We start from the raw sequence: 20112 nt of genomic DNA, 5'->3' as shown, positions 1-20112 counted from the left end.
CAATTTTGTTTTACCAGTCTGGGTTGTTAGCCCTGAGCTGAATCCCTGAACTTGGAGGACCAGTGGACCACTCTTAGTTTGACCTCTACCCTTTGACCTGTTAGGCATGGGTGGCCCTACTAAGAGTCAAAGCATAAAACCCTGCCTGCAGTGAAAATCGCTTTTTGGGTCGTTTAGACACGCAAGCCTCCAAACCACGACAAGGTTGTGGTCCTCTTGGAGGAATGCCCTCTGGAGGGTTATGTTTTTTTCTGTAGTGGTGGATGCTGTAGGGATACCTGATAGAAGTTGATAAGATTACGAGCAGTAGACAGTTTCTTTTTTCCAAAGCTCAGATATCTAATACTAGAGGGTATGCATTTAAGGTAAGAAAGGGAACATTCATTGGTGAGTTACATTTACACAGAGAGTAGAGAGTGCCTGGAATGAGCATCCATGGGAGACGTTGGAGACAAATCCAATAGCAGAGTTTAAAATGCTCTTAGATACACGAATATTCAGAGAATTGAGGGATATAGACCATGTATTGGCAGAAGAGGCCAGCGTAATTAGATGTCAGTAGCTTAATTATTTCACTATAGATGTCATGGACGGAAGGGTCTGTCCCTGTACCGTGCTGTTCTCTGTATTCCTTGTAGTTTAGAAGAATGTGGAGTGACCATGTTAAAACATAAGATTTTATGAGAGCCTGATCATGTAGATAATACAATGTTTTCACTACTAAAAGTTGAAACAATAAAAAGTCATTAAAATAAGCCGTCCGTCATTTAAAATTGCGGTAATTTGAAATTGCTTCTCTCAGTGGGAGTTTTATCTCCATTGCTGTTTGGTGGTCTTGCAATGCATGAATTGGTTGTCAGGATTTTCTAAAAGACGCAGGGGGGTAGATTTTAAAGTAATTCCTATCTTATGGAACATGCTGGATGATCCTGAAAGTGGTTGTGTCTGAATGCAAATTTGGTTTTCTTTTTTTTGGCATTGCAGTCAAACTACTGTTTCTGCTGAGATCTCTCATATCCGCCTTCGCTGTTTGCACAAAATGACAGTCAGGTGTGGCAGGATTTCATCTGGTTCAGAGCTGGGTGCAGGCTGCATATAAACTCAATCTAATGGTGGGTAAATAGATAGTTAATATTGTTTCACTTCAGACAAATTAACTCCAGTTATTAATTTATATTATTGACAGGATGTGCTGGGTTTATTAAGGCAAAAGTGCCTTGGAATGAGAAGAATTTGTCAAACAGACTTTTCTAATGTTAAAGACTTATTTCTATAAGAGTTACATCGGACTGCTTGATAAAGAGCTGGGACAGGCTCGATGGGCCAAATGCTCATTTCCTGGCTGGAATGAGTTTGTGATTCTCTTAGGTAACTGGCAGGGTCTCGGCTGAATGAAGCCACAGGTTTAATAACAGGTGCTTGAAGCAAACTGATGTAGCCTGCCTGAATCTTCAATGTAGTGTGAAATTTATTCTAGAAAATTTGATCTGTTGCATTGCATTTTCAAACTGGCTGCCCTCAATAAAATCAGTTAGTGATTGTTGTTATCTGGAGGTACGGATGGCCAATCCAGTGAATGCAAGTTCAGATCTCAGTATCTGAATCCACTTTTTAAAATGAATAAATATCTGGTATAATTGAATGTGACCAGAGAGTTGTCTTGTCAGTGAAATGGTTTTATTTTATAATTAAAATGTCCTCTTAGGATGACAGACTGCTCTTGCCATGTTTGGGTAAATGTTGGTTGGCAGTACCGATCAGTGTGGTTTCTCTTTGAAGTGGTCCAGCCAGCCACTTAGCTGCATGAACACAGCCAGGAGTGGGCAACAAATTTTGGTCCTTACCAGCAAAACCCAAGTCTCAAAAGAAATTAGCAGAATTCAGAGCTTCAAAATATTGAGTTATAAAGAAACTGCTTCCTTGCCAGTCTTTTGCTGTGGAAGCTAATTCATCATGTAATCCTGAGGGTAGCTGAAGTGGTATTAATTGCATAGCCTTAGACCAGGGGTGACTTTATTAAAACCCAAGTGGAATTCAAACTGCAATGTGTGCTTGGCATAGGTTGCTTTAGGATTGAGAACAGCTAGTTCCTTTTTAATAACTTCTTGTGGACGTTGACTGTTACCAATCAACCAGTGGTGAGTTGATGAAAAAGTATCTGTAGACTCCATTTAAATTCATGCCACATAGGAGCAGAGTTAGGTCAATTGACTGATTGAGCTTGCTCCACCATGAATGACCTGTTAGCCCTCTAAACCCCATTCCTGTAACATTTGGTGTCCTTACTAATTGACAACCCATCAATGTCCGCTTTAAAGACTTGGCCTCCACAGCCATCTGTAACAGCTGTCTTTATGGTAATCTGCAGTACAATGGATCTTCATATTGCACTTCTTCATCTTTTTGGAGTTGGTTTTCCTTTAATATTTTCTCTCTTTTGTTCCATTCCATACCGCTGGACTTTCAGATTCTCTCCTGGGTGGGCATTACATCCCAGTGCCCTTGTGACTGACAGCTGGACATTGTCACTTGTTCTTTCTCAGCAGCTGACAGTTGATTTTCAACTTGTCCCAGGGAGCTTACGTCCCAACTGCGGTCAGCTCACTTAATTTGGAATCCTACCTGGGACAGAATCTCATGTCAATATTTTGATGGGTAAATTTGAATCAAAGATATGATCCTAGCCAAAAATGATCTACAGGAAGATCTCAATGGGGCAATCTGTGGTGCCAGTTTGATTGCTCCAGATTACAATATCTGCACTCTTTATGCCCCCATTTCTTCATAGGATTTCAGAGCTTTCTAGGTTAAAATACTATGGCAAAACTGACTACCACAGCCTCTAAAATGTATTGATTTTGACTTGTTTGGTCAAGCACGGTAGCGTAGCGGTTAATGTAGTGCCAGTGGCCCAGGTTCAATTCCAAATCTGACCATAAGGAGTTCGTACATTTTCCCATTGACCGAGTGTGTTTTCTTTGGGTACTTTGGTTTTCTCCCACCTTCCAAAGATGTGAAGGAGTTAGTAAGTCGTTGCCACATCAAAAGCACAAGAGATTCTGCAAATTCTTGTAATCCAGAGCAGCACACACAGAATGCTGTGCTGTTGTGTGCTGGGGCAGCAGACTGAGGGTAGCAGACACCAACAGAATCAACAAACTCATTCGTAAGGCCAGTGATGATGTGGGGGTGGAACTGGACTCTCTGATGGTGGTGTCTGAAAAGAGGATGCTGTCCAAGTTGCATGCCAACTTGGACAATGTCTCCTATCCACTCCATAATGTACTGATTAGGCACAGGAGTACGTTCAGCCAGAGACTCATTCCACTGAGATGCAACACTGAGCGTCTTAGGAAGTCATTCCTACCTGTGGCCATCAAACTTTACAACTCCTCCCTCAGAGTATCAGACACCCTGAGCCAATAGGCTGGTCCTGGACTTATTTCCACTTGGAATAATTTACTTATTATTATTTAAATATTTATGGTTTTATATTGCTATATTTCTACACTATTCTTGGTTGGTGCGACTGTAACGAAGCCCAATTTCCCTCGGGATCAATAAAGTATGTCTGCCTGTCTGATAGGCAGGTCAGGCAGCATCTATGGAAGGGAATAAAGTATTGATATTTTGAGTCGATAACCTTCAGTAAGATTAGGAAGGAGGTAGGGAATAACTAGGATAGAAGCTGAGAGGAAGGGAGGGGAAGAAATACATACTAGAAAGTGAAAGGTGAAGCTAGGTGAGGATGAAGCTGAATGGGTCGGGGAGGGATGAAGTGAGAATCTAGGAGGTGATAGGTGGAAAAGGTAAGGGCCTGAAGAAGAGGGCATCTGATAGGAGAGGAAAATGAACCATGGAAGAAAAGGAAGGAGGAGGGGTGCCAGAGGGAGGCAATGGAAGAAGTAAGAGTGGAGCCAGAATGGGGAATGGAAAAAGGGAGGCGGGGAGAAGATGCCATGTTGACTCCAGAAGCACGGTGATACTTGTTGGCTGATTCTAGTTCATCCTCGGACTGTGTTGGTTGTTGAAGCAAATTACTTATTTCATTGTATATTTTGATGTACATGTGACAAAGCTAATTTTCTTTTAAAAAAAGCAAGCCTGATGACTCTTCTCATGTGCCAATGCTTGCAAGAGCCACTGAGTGGCAGTATTGCACAATGTATCAATGTCTCTTTGCCTCTATGATTGCAATGAAAACCAACTCTTGTTTTGAAGGCACAGGGTTATTGTAAGCGGGAACCCTGAGGCTTTCTCTCAGTACTTCTCCACAGCATTCAATCCAGATTATATCTTCCTGTTGGGCACGATTTGAACTTTGATTTTCTAAATCTGAGAGTGGTACTATTAGTGTGAATTTAAAAAAAAAATCTGCCTTTGTATCTGTCAGCTAAGCCAGACTTATTTTGGAGCACAATCCTTGATCATCGTAATGCAATAGTAGTTTCTGGATGGGAAGGGTCTGCTTCTTTGAATTCTGTGTTTTTGTTCAGGAGAGCAGCTGCATTGATCTTCTAATTGGCAATTTCTGGCAGAGTAATAACAAAATGCAAAAATAATGTGAAAACAAAAGCTAGCAGAGGGAACAGAGGGGAGGAGGACCAGGGGCAGCAAATTCTGCATTCCTGATAAATCTAGGTGCTCACACAAAGCGCTGCCGGGGATGAAAGGAGTAGGAGAGAGAAGATAAATAAATCAAGTTTGCCATTGTTTGTTATTATCCTGCAAAGTAAATTAAATAAAAGATTTCTGTACTGTCTGTTGCTTTCCTACAATTTTATTTCTCTGTCTTGCCCAAGAGACTGAACCAGAAGGGAACATGCTGCGGGATGAAGGACAGGGAAATATTTTCAATGCAAGGACTAGAATTTATTAAAAACTATAGGTAGGCAGCAACACTTTGCTTTGTGGTTATTTATTTACTTATTGAGATAGAGCGCGGAACAGGCCCTCTTGGCCCTTTGCGCCACGCTGCTCACCAACTCCCGAAACAGACCCCTCCCTAATCACAGCACAGTTTACAGTGACCATTTAACCTACCGAGCAGTATGTCTTTGGGTTGTGGGAGGAAACTGGAGCACCTGGAAGAAACCCATGTGGTGAAGGGGAGAACATACAAACTCCTTACAGGCATCGATGGGAATTGAAATCCTATCTCCCAGGTACTGTAAAGCAGTGTGCTAACCACTGTGGCACCCCAATACGTACTGTAGATATGTATTTTAAATCCTGCAACTAAGCAGGAGAAACCATTATAGATGGAAAAGTATTTTTATTGAAGGTAGAATTAATAGTTTAATAAAAGAACTCCAGGTTAAAATTATTGCAGTAGTTCTTTTCATTTCTCAGAAGCTATTTGTTGCATTGTGAGTAATTTATGATGAACAGCTGCAAACAGAGTACTTAAGAGCTAAGGATCCATAGTTTGCCAGCTGTTATTGGAGACTTTTCTTGTTTTTTTCCTTGACTTGTTTACCCTAACATGGAGTTGCACAGAGTTACTTGACTTTGGAACATCGTATGATATTATATCCATAGAAAAGTGAGCTCATCAGAGCTATTAAAAAGTGCTGGTAAGAATGGTGACTGTAGAACAGTAGAGCACAGGAACAGGCTCTACTACATACCATGTATATTTTTAAAAATATCACTTGTCTCACCTTGCAGATCTTCCAATCCTATCATTAAGCTATAGCCTCTAGCATTATCACCATCTTAACAGGGATAGAGTTCCTCTTGTCCTCCCCTACCACCCCATGAGACTCTGCACCCAACACATCATTCTCCATGACTTCTGCCACCTTCAACAGGATGGTACCACCAAACACACCTTTATCTCCCCCCCACCACTCTCTGCTTCCTGCAGGGATTGCTCCCTCTGTGATTCCCTTGTCCATTCATCCCTCCTGGCATCCTTCTGTCGCTATCCCAGTTGCACCTGCCCATTCACCCCCTCCCTTACCTTCATCCACGGCTCCAAGCAGTTCTTCCAGGTGAGGCAAAGGGAACCATTTTGTCAAGTACCTCTCTTTCATCCACCAAAAGTGGGATTTACTAGTGACCAGCCATTTTAATTCTTATTCCTTTTCCTGTTTCGACATGTTTGTCCATAGTGTCCACTCTCAGGTGGAGCAGCGACACCTCAATATTCCTTTCAGGTAGCTTCCAACCTGATGGCATGAACATCAATTTCTCCTTCTGGTAATTATTTTCGCGGTTGCTTCCCTCCTCTTCTCTTCCTCAGTCTTCCCTTTCTTCCAAGGTCCATTCTCCTCTCTTATCTGATTCCTTCTTCCACCGTTTACCTTTCCTGCCCACCTGGCTTCACGTATCTTTTTCTAGCTAGTCCTCCTTCCTTTCCCCTTCTCCTTTTTACTCTGGCATCTTCCCCCCTCCTTTCCAGCCCTGAAGAAGTGTTACTGTGGAAATGCTGACAGTTTATTAATTTCCATAGAGGCTACCTGACCGGCTGAGTCCCTCCTGCATTTTGTGTGTTAGTCGCTGAAGACTCTCGCAAATTCCTATAGATGTATGGAGGGCAATGTCATTTATTATATTACAACCTGGTATGAAGGCTCCAATGCACAGGATCGCAGCCAGCTCCATCACAGACGGAGCCTCCCCACCATCAAGAATGCCTTCAAGAGGCATTGACTCACGAAGATAGCAATCATCATTGAGAACCGTCATGCCCTCATTTTTACTACTGGGGAGGATTTACAGGAGTCTGAAGATGCATGCTCAGTGGTTTAGGAACAGCTTCTTCCCCTCCTTCATTAGATTTCTGAACAGTCCATGAGCACTGCTTCGTTATTTTTTTTTGCACCATTAATTTTGGAAGTCATAGTAATTTTTATGTTTGCACTGTACTAGTGCCGCAAAACAAATTTCATGACGGTGATAATAAACCTGACTCTGGTATTCTGATATGACAGTTCCATCGTGGGGGGGGGAGGGGTAACTAGACTATCAACCCTAGTTATGAGAGGCTGCCCCTCAGCCTCTGACACTCCAGAGAAAACAATCCAAATATGTCCAAACTCTCCTTACTGCTAACGCACTTGGGAACAGTATCCTGGGGAATCCTCTTCTTCAACTTCTCCAAAGTCCTCACATTCGTCCCATGGTGTGGGACTGCGCACTACAGACAGTATTCCAAACATGGCCAAACAGAAGCTTTATGGAGCTGCAGCATAACTTCTCAGCTTTTTTCTCAATGCTCTGCCTTATGTGGATAGGGTGCGCAAGCTATGGTTTTTCTCTTTGGAGCAAAGGAGGATGAGGTGTGATAAGCAGCACAGGTCGAGTGGATAGCTGTTGGAAAGGAAACAGCTATTATGAAGGGGCATAATTTTAAGGTGATTGGAGGAAAGTATGGGGGGATGGCACAGGTAGGTTTTTTTCTACACAGAGAGTGGAAAGTGCATGAGATACCTTGCCGGGGGTGGTGGTAGAGGCAGATACACTAGGGGCATTTAAGATATTCTTGGGCACATGGATGATGGAAAATTGAAGGTCTCTAAAGGAGGGAAGGGTTAGATAGATCTTTTAGAGTATGTAGTAAGCTCAACACAAAATCATACACCAAAGGTTCTGTACTGTGCTATAGTGTTCTATGTTCTTTCAGTATCAAAGATAAACCTGCACCATTGGAAGAATCATTAGTTAGAAGTGCCGAGAGGATGATCCATTTCGGCCTCCTCCAGGATGATAATTGCCAATATTCAGCCTCTTCTATTCACTCCAAAAACTGGCAAAAGACATTGTTGGATCAGTCTAGGGCAGGGGTCGGCAGCCCGCGGCTCCCTGTGGTTTGTTAGTTTTTGAAATGTAATTCGAAATTTGAAGGTTATGGTGATCTTGTACAATCTAAAAACGTTGTGGAGACTCCATTTCCTGGCACATTCGAACCGGCTCACAATTAGCCACCGTTCCGGCTAAGGGAGATAGCCTACGGGGGATTTGTGAGTACGTGTCTTTTGGAGCATCCGCACCCACGGGGACGGGTTGAGGGAGGCTTTAAAGCAAGGCTGTTTAGTTCGAATAAAGTTACCTTTGACTGCAGTGTCTTTATTTTAGCGCTGCGTGTAGCACTACACTGCTACAACGTGTTTTTTATCGCTATTAATATACATCACCACTGCCAATGCCTGACACCCGCGCTTTCTTTTAATTCTTTGATCCAAGGTAGGCTAACTATGGAGTAACCTTCAACCCAAAGTCTTTTTTTCGGAGTTCAAAATGTTTTTGTTGCATGCAGAAATATAATTTCGTTTTCTCTGCAGGAGTTCATCAATTTCATAAATGCAACACATTATAGTTTGTTTATACATAGCATAAAGGCAAAAAAAAAACCGTTGTATGCAGTGTTATTTCATTTTAAATGTCAAACGGGTTTTGTGGCTCCCAGTGTTTTCTGTAGGAAATGGGTCCATATTGGCTCTTTCAGTGGTAAACGTTGCCGACCCCTGGTCTAGGGCAATGAGCCTTGACAGTTATACTGCAAATATCCTCCAGAACCTACTGACCTTTGACCAAGCTGTTCAGTGTGACTCCTATACTGGTATGTACTTGATGTTGTGGAAACCTGCCCAGGTGTTCCCTGCCCACAAGAATCAGGGAAAATCTAAACCCAGCCAATTGCCAACTTTCGATCATCAGCAAAGTGGCAGTAAAGATAATCAATAGTGTCATTAAATGGCACTTAGCAAAAACCTGGTGACAGAAGCTCGGTTTGGTTTGTCACTGTTGCTCACTGTTGCCACTAACCTCATTACAACCTTGGTACAAGAATGGGCAGAAGAGCTAAACTCCAGGGGTTCAGTGAGAGTAACTGCCAATGACATCAAGGCAACATTTGGTCAAGAATGGCATCAAGGACACTGGCTAAACTGGGGTCAATGGGACCAGGCAGAGTAGCAGTTCATCACAGAATGGATGGGCTGTAGTGCTCTATGACTCTATAATGGGAGTTGGAGAAAGACCTCTGCATTTTTGGAATAATATGTAGCACATACTTCGAGACCAAGTCTTGACTTGCATATTTTACTTCCAAAGATGTTGCTTGACCTGCTGAGTTCTTCCAGTGTTCTGAGCTTTTTGTGCAGAAAGTTCAAAATGTGTCCAGAAGGCTGCAGTGTGCCCAGATAGGCTGCAGTGTGCCCAGATAGAGGATCGGATGCTGTCCTTCAGCTTGTGTTTGCTCTTGAAATGGTGCAAGGAGCCATAGACATAAAGGACAGAGTTGGAGTGGGATTGTGAACTACTGTGGCAGGCACCTGGATGTTCTGGGCCACTCAAAGTTCAAGGTTCAAAGCCAATTTATTATCAAAGTACGTATATGTCACCGTATACAACCCTGAGGTTTATTTTCTTGTAAGCATCCTCAATAAATCCAATAATCATAATAGAATTAATGAAAAACTGTCAACAGGACATGCATCTAATGTGCAAAAGACAACAAGCTGTGAAAATGTAAAAGCAAATGAATGAATAAATAAATAAATAATAAATATCGAGAACATGAGATGAAGAATCCTTGAAAGTGAGTCCATAGGTTGTGGGAACAGTTCAATGATGGGCAAGTGAAGCTGAAGGAAGTTATCCCTTCTAGCATGGGTGGAGTATTAGCTGGTCGGCAGAAAGCAGAGAGTTGGAATAAAGGGATCCTATTCTGGCTGCCTGCCGGTTACCAGTGGAGTTCCACATGGGTCGGTGTTGGGACCGCTGCTTTTTACGATGTATGTCAATGATTTGAACTATGGTATTAATGGATTTGTGGCTGAATTTGCCGATGATACAAAGATAGGTGGAGGAGCAGGTAGTGTTGAGGAAACAGAGAGCCTGCAGAGAGACTTAGATAGTTTAGGGGAATGGGCAAAGAAGTGGCAAATGAAATACAATGTTGGAAAGTGTATGGTCATGCACTTTGGTGGAAGAAATAAATAAATCTATTACTTAGATAGGGAGAGAATTCAAATGCAGAGATGCAAAGGGACTTGGGAGTCCTTGTACAAGATACCCGAAAGGTTAACCTCCAGGTTGAGTCGGTTGTGAAGAAGGTGAATACAATGTTGGCATTCATTTCTATAAGAATATAAGAGGAGGGATGTGATGTTGAGGCTCTATAAGGCACTCGTGAGACCACACTTGGAGTATTGTGTGCAGTTTTGGGCTCCTTATTTTAGAAGGGATATACTGACATTGGAGAGGGTTCAGAGAAGCTTCATGAGAATGATTCCAGGAATGAAAGGGTTACTGTATGAGGAATATCTGGCAGCTATTGGGCTATATTCCCTAGAGTTCAGGAGAATGAGGAGGGATCTCAGAAACATCTCGAATGTTAAAAGGCCTGAACAGATTTGACATGACAAAGTCATTTCCCATGATCGGGGATTCTAGGACAAGAGGGCACGATTTCGGGATTGAAAGACATCCTTTTAGAACTGAGATGCAGAGAAATTACTTTAGTCAGAGGGTGGTATATCTGTGTGATTTGTTGCCACAAGCAAATGTGGAGGCCATGTCATTCGGTGTATTTAAGGCAGAGATAGGTTCTTGATTAGCCAGGGCATCAAAGGGTATGGGATGAAAGCAGTGGAGTGGGGATGACTGGAAGAATTGGATCAGCCCATGATTGAATGGTGGAGCAGACTTGATGGGCCGAATGGCCTACTTCTGCTCCTATATCTTATGGTCTTCTGGTTCTGGACCCTGATGGTTGAGTGGTAATAACTGTACCTGCAGAAGGTGGTGTGAGCAGCAAGAAGAGAGCATGGACTGGGTGTGATGATGGATGCTGCTTTCCTGCGATAGTGCTCTGTGTAGATGAGCTCAATGGTGGGGTGGGCTTTACCTGTGATGGATCAGGTGGTAACCTGTACTTTTTGCAGGATTTTCTTTTCAAGGGCATTGGTGTTTCCATGCCGGTCTATGATGCAGCCAGTCAATGTACTCTCCACCACACATCAATAGAAGTTAGTCAAAGTTACAGATGTCATGCTGAATCTTTGCAAACTCTCGAAGAAGAAGCGGCACTGTCGTGCTTTCTCCATAATTGCCCTTACGTTCTGGGCCCAGGATATTTCATCTGAATTGATAACACTGAGGAACTTAAAGGTGCTGACACTCTGTACCTCTGATATCTGATGAGAATGAGCTTAGAAAACTCCGGTTTCATCCTCCGGGAGTCACTAATCAGTTCCTTGGTCTTGCTGATATTGAGGGAGAGATTGTTGTTGTGACACCACTCAGCCAGATTTTCATTCTCCTTCAATCAAAGGAGCTGATTCATCACTGCCTTTAATTTGGTTTACGACTGTGGTGTTATCAGCAAACTTAATTATGGCATTGGAGCTCTGCTTAGCCACACAGCCATAAGTGTAAAGCGTGTGGAACAGGGGGCTAAGCACGCAGCCTTGTGATGGAACTGTGCTGATGGAAATTGTAGAGGAGATGTTGTTACCAATCCAAAGTGATTGAGGTCTGCAAGTGAGGAAATCGATCCAATTACACAAGGAGGTATTAAGGCCAAGGTCTTGCAGCTTATTGATAGGTTTTGAGGGGATGATAGTATTGAAATCTGAGCTGTATATGACAATGAACATCCTGATATATGCATATTTGCTGTCCAGATGTTCCAGGGTTGAGTGAAGAGCCATTGAAATAGCATCTTTTGTGCCAGTAGACAAATTGGAGAGCATCCAGGTTGTTTCTCAGCAGGAGTTGATGTTTCATCACCAACCCCTCAAAACACTTAATCATTGTGGATATAAGTGCTACTGGACGATAGTCAATGAGGCAGGTTACCATGTTCTTCTTAGGCACTGGTGTAATTGAAGCTTACTTAAAGCACTCTTGCAGGTGTTCAGCAAAGCAGGCACCAGGACTTCACTGAAGAAAAGATGTAGTTGCAAGGCTCTATAGCACATTGGTTAGACCATGTCTGGCATATTGTGAGCATTTTTGCACCCCTAATCTAAGAAAGGATGTGCTGACTTTGGAAAAGGTTTAGAGGAGATTCATAAGAATGATCCCAGGAATGAAAGGGTTAATATATGAGGAACATTTGATACTTCTGGGCCTGTACTTGCTGAAGTTTAAAAGAATGATAGGTGCTATTGAATATTGAAAGGTCTAGATAGAGTGGACATGCAGAGGATGTTTCTCATAATGGGGGAGTCTAGAACCAGAAAGCACAGCACGGAAGAGGGCTGTCCATTTAGAACAGAGCTGAGGAGGAATTTCTTTAGCTAGAGGGTGGTAAATCTGTGGAATTCATCGCCAGATCAGATGACTGGGTGTACTTAAGGCAGAGATCGATAAGTTCTTGATTAATCAGGGTATGAAAGGTAATATGGTGAAAGCAGGAGAATGGGGTTGAGAGGGACTGAATGGCCTAATTCTGCTGCGGTGTTGATTCGGTGATTGTTAGGTGATTGATCAGTCCTAAAGAAGGGTCTTGGCCTGAAACGTCGACAGTGCTTCTTCCTATAGATGCTGCCTGGCCTGCTGTGTTCCACCAGCATTTTGTGTGTGTTGTTTGAATTTCCAGCATCTGCAGATTTCCTCGTGTTAGGTGATTGTCTTGCCAGTTATGTTGCTGAACCAGGGAGAGGTGGCTGGAACATTGGGAATGTGGGCTAAATGTACCACTGGAGATGGGATTTGGTGAGGCAGGCGGAGGACCTTCAATACCAGTGAGGGTTGGAGCCAGGTGATGAGTGTACTTGCATCTGAGGTCAGGCCCGGGAATGGAACCCATTGAATTCAGGAGCGGTGACCAGGAATGAGGCTGCGGATAAGGGCTCCTGTATCCATCTGCTTCTTTTCATTCCTTTGCCATCTGCCTTTATTAAAAATCTGGAATGAACAGGAGGGCCTCTGAATGAAATGCGTTTAGCAGCTCGGGTACCATTTGCCCATTTTTCATTCACCCTTCAGGGAAATGCCTGACCTTCTCAGTACGTCCTAGTAGCAGTTTAGCTAGTGCAATACATTCATCATACTGCCTTGTCTGGAACATTGTCTTGCCTTTTGCCTGCCTGCTGAAATTCAAAACATCCTGTAGCATTCTGTTTTACTGCTCTTCTATATGAGTCAGGTGTGAATGTTTTTGCAAATAAGACCACAAAGTATAAGAGCGGAATTAGGCCATTCAACTCATCAAGTCTGCTTTGTTATTTCATCATGGCTGGTTTGTCATTCTAAACCCCATTCTCCTGCCTTCACATAATTTTTGACAACCTTTCTATTTAAGAACCTGTCAAACTGTTTTAAATATACCCAAAGACTTGGCCTCCACAGCCGTCTCTCTATCTAGATCTTTCATATTAGGTAGGTTTCAATAAGATCCCCTCTCATTCTTCTAAACTCTAATGAGGCCCAGTACCCTCCACATGCTGGGATTCATTCCTGGGATAATTCTTGTGAACTCTTCACCAATTCCAGTACATCTTTCTTTAGATAAGGGCCTAAAACATCTCACAATACCCCAGGTGTGATCTGACTGGTGCCTCATAGAGCCTCAGCATTACATCATCACTTTTATATTCTGCATCTCTTTCCCCTCCTGCACCACCTCCCCAAAAGTATCCCTGACCCTGGAATTAATTTTCTGTTTGACAATGCTGTATTACATGTTTTTTTCTAATTCAGAAGAAGGAAACACAACTCGCTACTCATTTGTTCAGTGACATGATTGACATAATTGGAACTAGAGGTCATAGCTTAAGGTGAAAGGTGAAATGTTTACTGGGAACCTGAGGGGGATCTTCTTCACTCAAAGGGTGGTGAGAGTGTGGAACAATTTGCCAGTGGAAGTGGTGGATGCAGCTTCAGTTTCAACATTTAAGATAAGTTTAGATGAGTGCATGGATGGGATGGGTGTGGCAGGCTATGGTCCAGGTGCAGGTTGGTGGGACTAGACAGAATAATATTATATCATGCACTAAATGGGCTAATGAGCCTGTTTCTGTGCTCTATGACTATTATTGATTGTTTGCCTCCTGCACTGACTGTTGTTAGCCCATTTTAGACACCAATGAAGAGTTAACCATATTGCTAATATTGGCCAGTTAGGTAAGGATGGTGGATTTTCCTGTGTGTTGGAATTTTTTTTACATAATCCACCAACTTCACAGTTATCATTACTGATACCGGTCTTTTCATACTTAATCACACACAGGTGGGATTTTACAAAGTGTTTTACCATCATTGGGGTTATAACTCTATACCACTCCAGTGACTGTACTAGGTTACTGGACGCTGCTTTGTGGATGTCAGCTGGTAAGACTGTGTCAGTGACTTCCAGTTTGTTAGTGCCTCTTACTGTGTAAAGCTTCCTCTGTGGGATTGTCAGATATGAAAATTGCATTAGGTGATTTTCAGCTTGGTCAACCAGCTGGGTTTCAAGGAGGATTCGATGAAGCAGAGAGATTTTAGGGAGGGCATTGCAGATCTTGAGCCCTCATCAGCGGAAAGTGTCAAAGCAAGAGGAAAGCGTGAATGTTTAAGAGATTGAGTTCTGGACCCACAGAGTGGGAGAGAGCTGAGAAATATATAAAGTTCGCATGTAGCTCACAAATTTGAACAGCAGAATGAAACTAAATTTGCAATAAGTAACATCTATTTTAAATTGTGGGAAATACAGTGGAAGGGGGCAGGGATGAGACTGTTTTATAGTAATCAGATTTCTAAATACAAATGGACAAGAGGTGACAGATTTAAAGTAAATGAGTTTAGAGGAATGAGGTGGGGGGGGGGGGTTAGATCTCATTGAAACCTATCAAATATATAAAGGCCTAGATGTGGAGAGGATGATTTCTATAGTGGAGGAGCCTAGAATCAGAAAGCACAGCTTCCGAATTGAAGGATGTCCCTTTAGGACAGAGATGAGGAGGAACTTCTTTAGCCAATGGGTAGTGAATCTGTGGGGTTTATTGCCAAAGACAGCTGTTGTGAGGCTAAGTGATTGGATGTAGTTCAAGCAGAGCTTGATAGGTTCTTGATTGTTATGGTGTCAAAGGTTACAGGGAGAAAGCAGGAGAATGAGGTTGAGAGGGATAATACATCAGTCATGGTGGAAAGGCAGAGCAGACTCAATGATGGCAATTGGCCTAATTCTGCTCCTATGTCTTTTGGTCTAAAGTTTATAACTATCAGGTACTGAAATACTTCATTTTGCAAGCAAACAGTTTGTAATTTAAAACTTTACTAAACCATTCTTTATATATTTTTCCTTCTATTCCAGGAATTTGAGAAGAGGAAGTTGCTGTAAATGTCCTACAGAAGGGTTTTTTTTAAAGAAGCTTCCAAACGGTTCCTTAATTATCCATCTAACCACTCATTCGACTGGATGCAATGACTAATCCTTATTGAAAGAGAGCAGAGCCATATGCATGTGGTTTGTCTATTTTGTCTCAATGTTACACTAGATGAATCCTGCAAAATAAATAATTTCCAAACCAAGCCTGGTTCATAATTTAATTGAAGAATGTTTCAGTACAAATTTTAGGAGCAATATTTTATAACTAACACTAATACCCACTTATGTTTGCACATCGGTCTCCATATCCTCTATCCTTTCTCAAGAATTGTACACATTTGTATATCACTGACTGGTAAACTCGACATGTCTGAAATTTCTCACAATTTGTTCCACAGGTATTTTTTCCTTTTACAAAATCCGAGTTAAACCTATTTGGGAGGTATTATAAGGAGAGTGGGAAGATAATTCCTTGTCTCATAACTGTTCATGAATTACTTTAACCTGCACCTCACTTTGTTATAGGAAATATTCCTCTCTATCCAGTCTATCTACACCTGTATTAAATTTTCCCATATCCTTTCCCACTTTTAATAGTCTCAGATTATATCTCCTTTGTGTTAGAATCCAGTCCTGGGAACATTCTGTTTAAATCTTTATCCTTTCTTTTTATCGCATATCTTTCCAATAATGTTGTAACCAAAAATATATTCTATATTCCAAATGCAGCATTACTAGAATCTTACCTCTTGTAAATAATCAAAGCGCTATTCTGTGTATGTGAATATGGATAATGTCTAGCAGGAACTAAAGAGAGTATCTACAGCTGAATCCAGTCCCACTTAATGCTGACTGAACTGACAGACCTTTATCCTGGGTTTGGACCCAAACAGACATGCACATCACTCTGTTTGGCTTCCACTTTACTTGTTGACAGTGCCAGGGAATTAATTCCCACAGTTAGCTGTGGAGGCCAAGTCATTGGGTATATTTAAAACAGAGGTTGATAGGTCCTTGAGAAGTAAGGGCATCATAAAGACAGGTGAATGGTACTGGGAGGGAAAATAAATCAGCCAATACTGAATTGCACAGCAACCCTCGATGGGCTTAATGGCCCAATTCTGCCTCAATGTTCAAAATAAATTTATTACCAAAGTACATATTTACCTCCATATAGAACCCCTAGATCGATTTTTCTTGCAGGCATACTCAATAAATCCATGATAGAATAATAACCATAACCATCAATGAAGACTACACAAACTTGGGAGTTCAACCAGTATTCAAAAGACAACAAACTGTGTAAATACAAAATGAAAAAAATAAAATAAATAAGCAATAAATATTGAGAACATGAGATGAAGAGACCTTGAAAGTGAGTCCATAGGGTGTGGGACATTTCAAAGATGGAACAAGTTGAAGTTGAGTCAAGTTATCTCATCAATAGCCTGATGGTTGAGGGGAAACTGTTGCTGAACCTGGTGGTGTGGGTCCAAATTGCTCCCAGAAACTCCAGGCCTTTGTGTGTTTGCCGTCATCCCTGCTAATGTCTCCTTCCAAACAACTTTGGCCAGTTCCTCTCTTACATAACTATATAATAATTATAGCACGGAAACGGGCCATCTCGGCCCTTCTAGTCCGTGCCGAACGCTTACTCTCACCTAGTCCCATCAACCTGCACTCAGCCCATAACCCTCCATTCCTTTCTTGTCCATATACCTATCCAATTTTTTTATTAAGTGACAAAAACAAACCTGCCTCTACCACTTCTACTGGAAGCTCGTTCCACACAGCTACCACTCTCTGAGTAAAGAAGTTCCCCCTAGTGTTACCCCTAAACTTTTGCCCCTTAACTCTCAACTCAATATACTTCTGTAATTTCTTTTACTCCACTGTAATACTGAGACACCTGACTTTCGCTTCTCCCTCTCAAATTGCAAGGTGAATTCTGTCATAAATGATCACTGCTTCCTAAGGATGTCTTTACCTTAAGCTCCCTAATCAAATCCAGTTCATTTCACAACAGCCAATCCAGAATAGCCTTTCCCTTAGTGGGCTCAACCACAAAATGCTCTAAAAAGCCATTTTGTGAGATCCAGCACCAACATGATTTTCCCAGTCTAACTGCACATTGCAACACCCCCGCCCATGACAATCGTAACATTTCCTTTTTGACATGCCTTTTCTATCCACCATTCTAATTTGTAGCTGACACCCTGGCTACTATTCGGAGGCCTGTATATAATTCATCAGTGTCTTTTTAACCTTGTAGTTCCTTAACGCTACTCACAAGGATTCCACATCTTCCAATCCTGTGTCACCTCTTTCTAAGGATTTGGTTTCACTTTTTACTAACAGCCTCCTTACCCATTCTACCTACCTGCCAGTCCTTTTCATACAATATATATCCTTGGATGTTAAACTCCCAATTGTAATCTTCTTTTAGCCATAACTCTGTGATGCCTACAACATCATAACTGACAATATCTAACTGTTCTTCAAGATCATCTACCTTACTCCGTTTACTGCATGCATTCAAATATGACACCTTCAGTCTTGAATTTGTCAACTTCTTCTATCTTGTCCCCATGTTACACTGCAACTCCACCCACAGGCTACAATTTTGCCCTGTGACCTGCCTGTCCTTACTGACAGTCTCACTGAACACTCCATCTGCTTGTATATTAACTACCCCATCCTCTGCCGTATCACACTGGTCCCCATTCCCCTGCCTAATCAGTTTAAACCCTCCTTAACAACTCTAGCAAATCTGTCCTCAGGAATATTGGTTCCCTTCGGGTTCAGGTGTAACCCATCCCTTTTGTACAGGTTGTACCTTCCCCCGAAGAGATCCCAATGATCCAGAAATCTGAAGCTTTGCCCCCCGCACAAGTTCCTCAGCCACACATTTATCTGCCAAATCATCCTATTCTGGTGTGTGGCACAGGCAGCAATCCAGAGATTACCACCCTGGAGATCCTGTTTTTCAGCTTTTTACTTAGCTCCCTCTTCAGGACCTCCTCACTTTAATTACCTACTGTATGTCATTGATACCAGTATGTACCAAGTCTTCAGGGCGTTCACCCTCCTCACTTTAGAAGAGCATGGACCCGTTCTGAGATATCCATGACCCTGGCACCTGGGAGGCAACATACCATCAGGTGTTACTTTTCACATCCACAGAAAATCTTGTGCATATTCCTCTTACAGTGGAATGCCCTATCACTACCACTGTCCTCTCTTCTCCCATTCCCTTCTGAGCCACAGTGCTAGAGACCTCGTTGCTGCAGCTCCCCAACTCCACCACCCCACCCCATCATCCCTCTCAACAGTATCCAAAAGTGCTATACTTATTTTTGAGGGGAATAGTCAGGAGTGCTCGGCCTCCCTATTCCTCCTATCTAGAAACTCCTCATTTTCCCGTATGAGTCGCAGTTCCAGTACCTTAACGTATTCTCTGAGGAGCTGCAGCTCAGTGCACCTGATGCAGATGTGGTTATACTTGAGGCTGAAGGTCTCCCAGAATTCCCACATCTGACACCTCACAACAGAGCCTCCGGAGCCATTCTCATTGCTCTAACAATGTGGTAAAAGAAGAAGAATGAAGAAAAAACTTACTTTGTCCTACTCTAACACTGGCCCACTCTAGCAATCCACTTGTCCCTGCCTTATTTTTATTTGTCTTTGCAAATGAATCTCAATACAGTTGGGCCACCAGTTAAAGCCAAAAGCTCATCAGTGTTACTTTTTAAATTGCTTGCCCCTACCTGTGTGGAGCCTCCTCTGTTGATAAGTTTAGTCTACTAGGAGAAAAATAAACATGAGTTGGAAAGCGTCCTTGAAAGTGAGTCTGTAAGAATCTGTTCAGAGCAATGGTGAACGAAGATATCCACACTGGTTCAATAGCTGATGGTTGCAGGACAATAGCTTCCCGAACCTGAGACCTAAGGCTTCTGTGCCTCCCGCTCGATGATAGGAGTGAGAAGAGGAATCTTCTATCATCTCTCAGGAATTGTACGCATTTTATATGGAAGGAAAATAAATCATCCCAACAGTTGTGAGAATATGAAACTGTCACCTTGAAAGGATGGTAAAGACACAAATGCACTTCATGCTTTCTGACCTGCTGAATTCCCCAGCATGGTGTGTTGCTTCCAGATTCCAGCAGGCACATTCTCTTGTGTCTCCATAATTCACATGATTGCTACTATTAGTAATAATGCACCTAGACGGATTTACAATCCTACTTTTGAGTCTGGTGGTTAATTAAAATCCCGTTAATTTTAGGCTGAATTGACCATCAAGGCCATGTGTGCAACTCAAATGGTCATGACTGAGTGCTGTTTGGGTTCAGTAAGAACATAAATGTGGTTAATAACTACACCAATGGGAGAAGGGAATACCATTACATTTGAAAGAGTGGGGTTTAATTGACATTCCCATGTGCTTGTATAACTTTTACAGATAATACTGTGAAAAATTTTAATGGACACTTAGCCATTCAAAAACAGCTTGCTTCTGTTTATTGCTGTCCAGATATGACCAGAGAATAAATCCCATGATCCATGGGTCATTAGGTTTGTGTTCCTAAATAAAAACATCACATTATGTTTATTGTCCTTTTCAATGCTAGTGTCCGTGCCTTTACTTCAACATATTTTAAGTGTATTGTAGAGTAAACGAGAGTCTTGATGTTATCTAGTGCTGTGAACGTTTAATTTGGTAGATTGGTTGCCACATGTATTGAGGTACAGTGATAAACTTCGTTTTGTACACCATCCCATCAATATGTTGAAGTTGTACAAGGGAAAACAACAGAATGCAGAAGTGTTGCAGAGAAAGTG

The 20112-nt window shown here is 42.1% G+C and overlaps 1 protein-coding gene across 2 annotated transcripts in view; it reads left to right on the top strand.

Moving 5' to 3' along the window:
• Window positions 1-15467, top strand: part of suclg1 (succinate-CoA ligase GDP/ADP-forming subunit alph) — an 81579-nt gene extending 66112 nt beyond the window's left edge. For both annotated transcript variants that reach the window (XM_059965691.1, XM_059965693.1), the window contains exon 9: window positions 15254-15467. In XM_059965691.1, coding sequence (XP_059821674.1) covers window positions 15254-15280 — 27 coding nt within the window. In that variant the 3' untranslated portion in view covers window positions 15281-15467. The remainder of the gene's footprint in view (window positions 1-15253) is intronic.
• Window positions 15468-20112: the final 4645 nt, after the last annotated feature.

Source organism: Hypanus sabinus, chromosome 3, assembly GCF_030144855.1.
Source record: "Hypanus sabinus isolate sHypSab1 chromosome 3, sHypSab1.hap1, whole genome shotgun sequence".
NCBI lineage: Eukaryota > Metazoa > Chordata > Chondrichthyes > Myliobatiformes > Dasyatidae > Hypanus > Hypanus sabinus.
The sequence above is the reverse complement of the archived record's forward strand: the minus strand, read 5'-3'. Positions and strand labels throughout refer to the sequence as shown.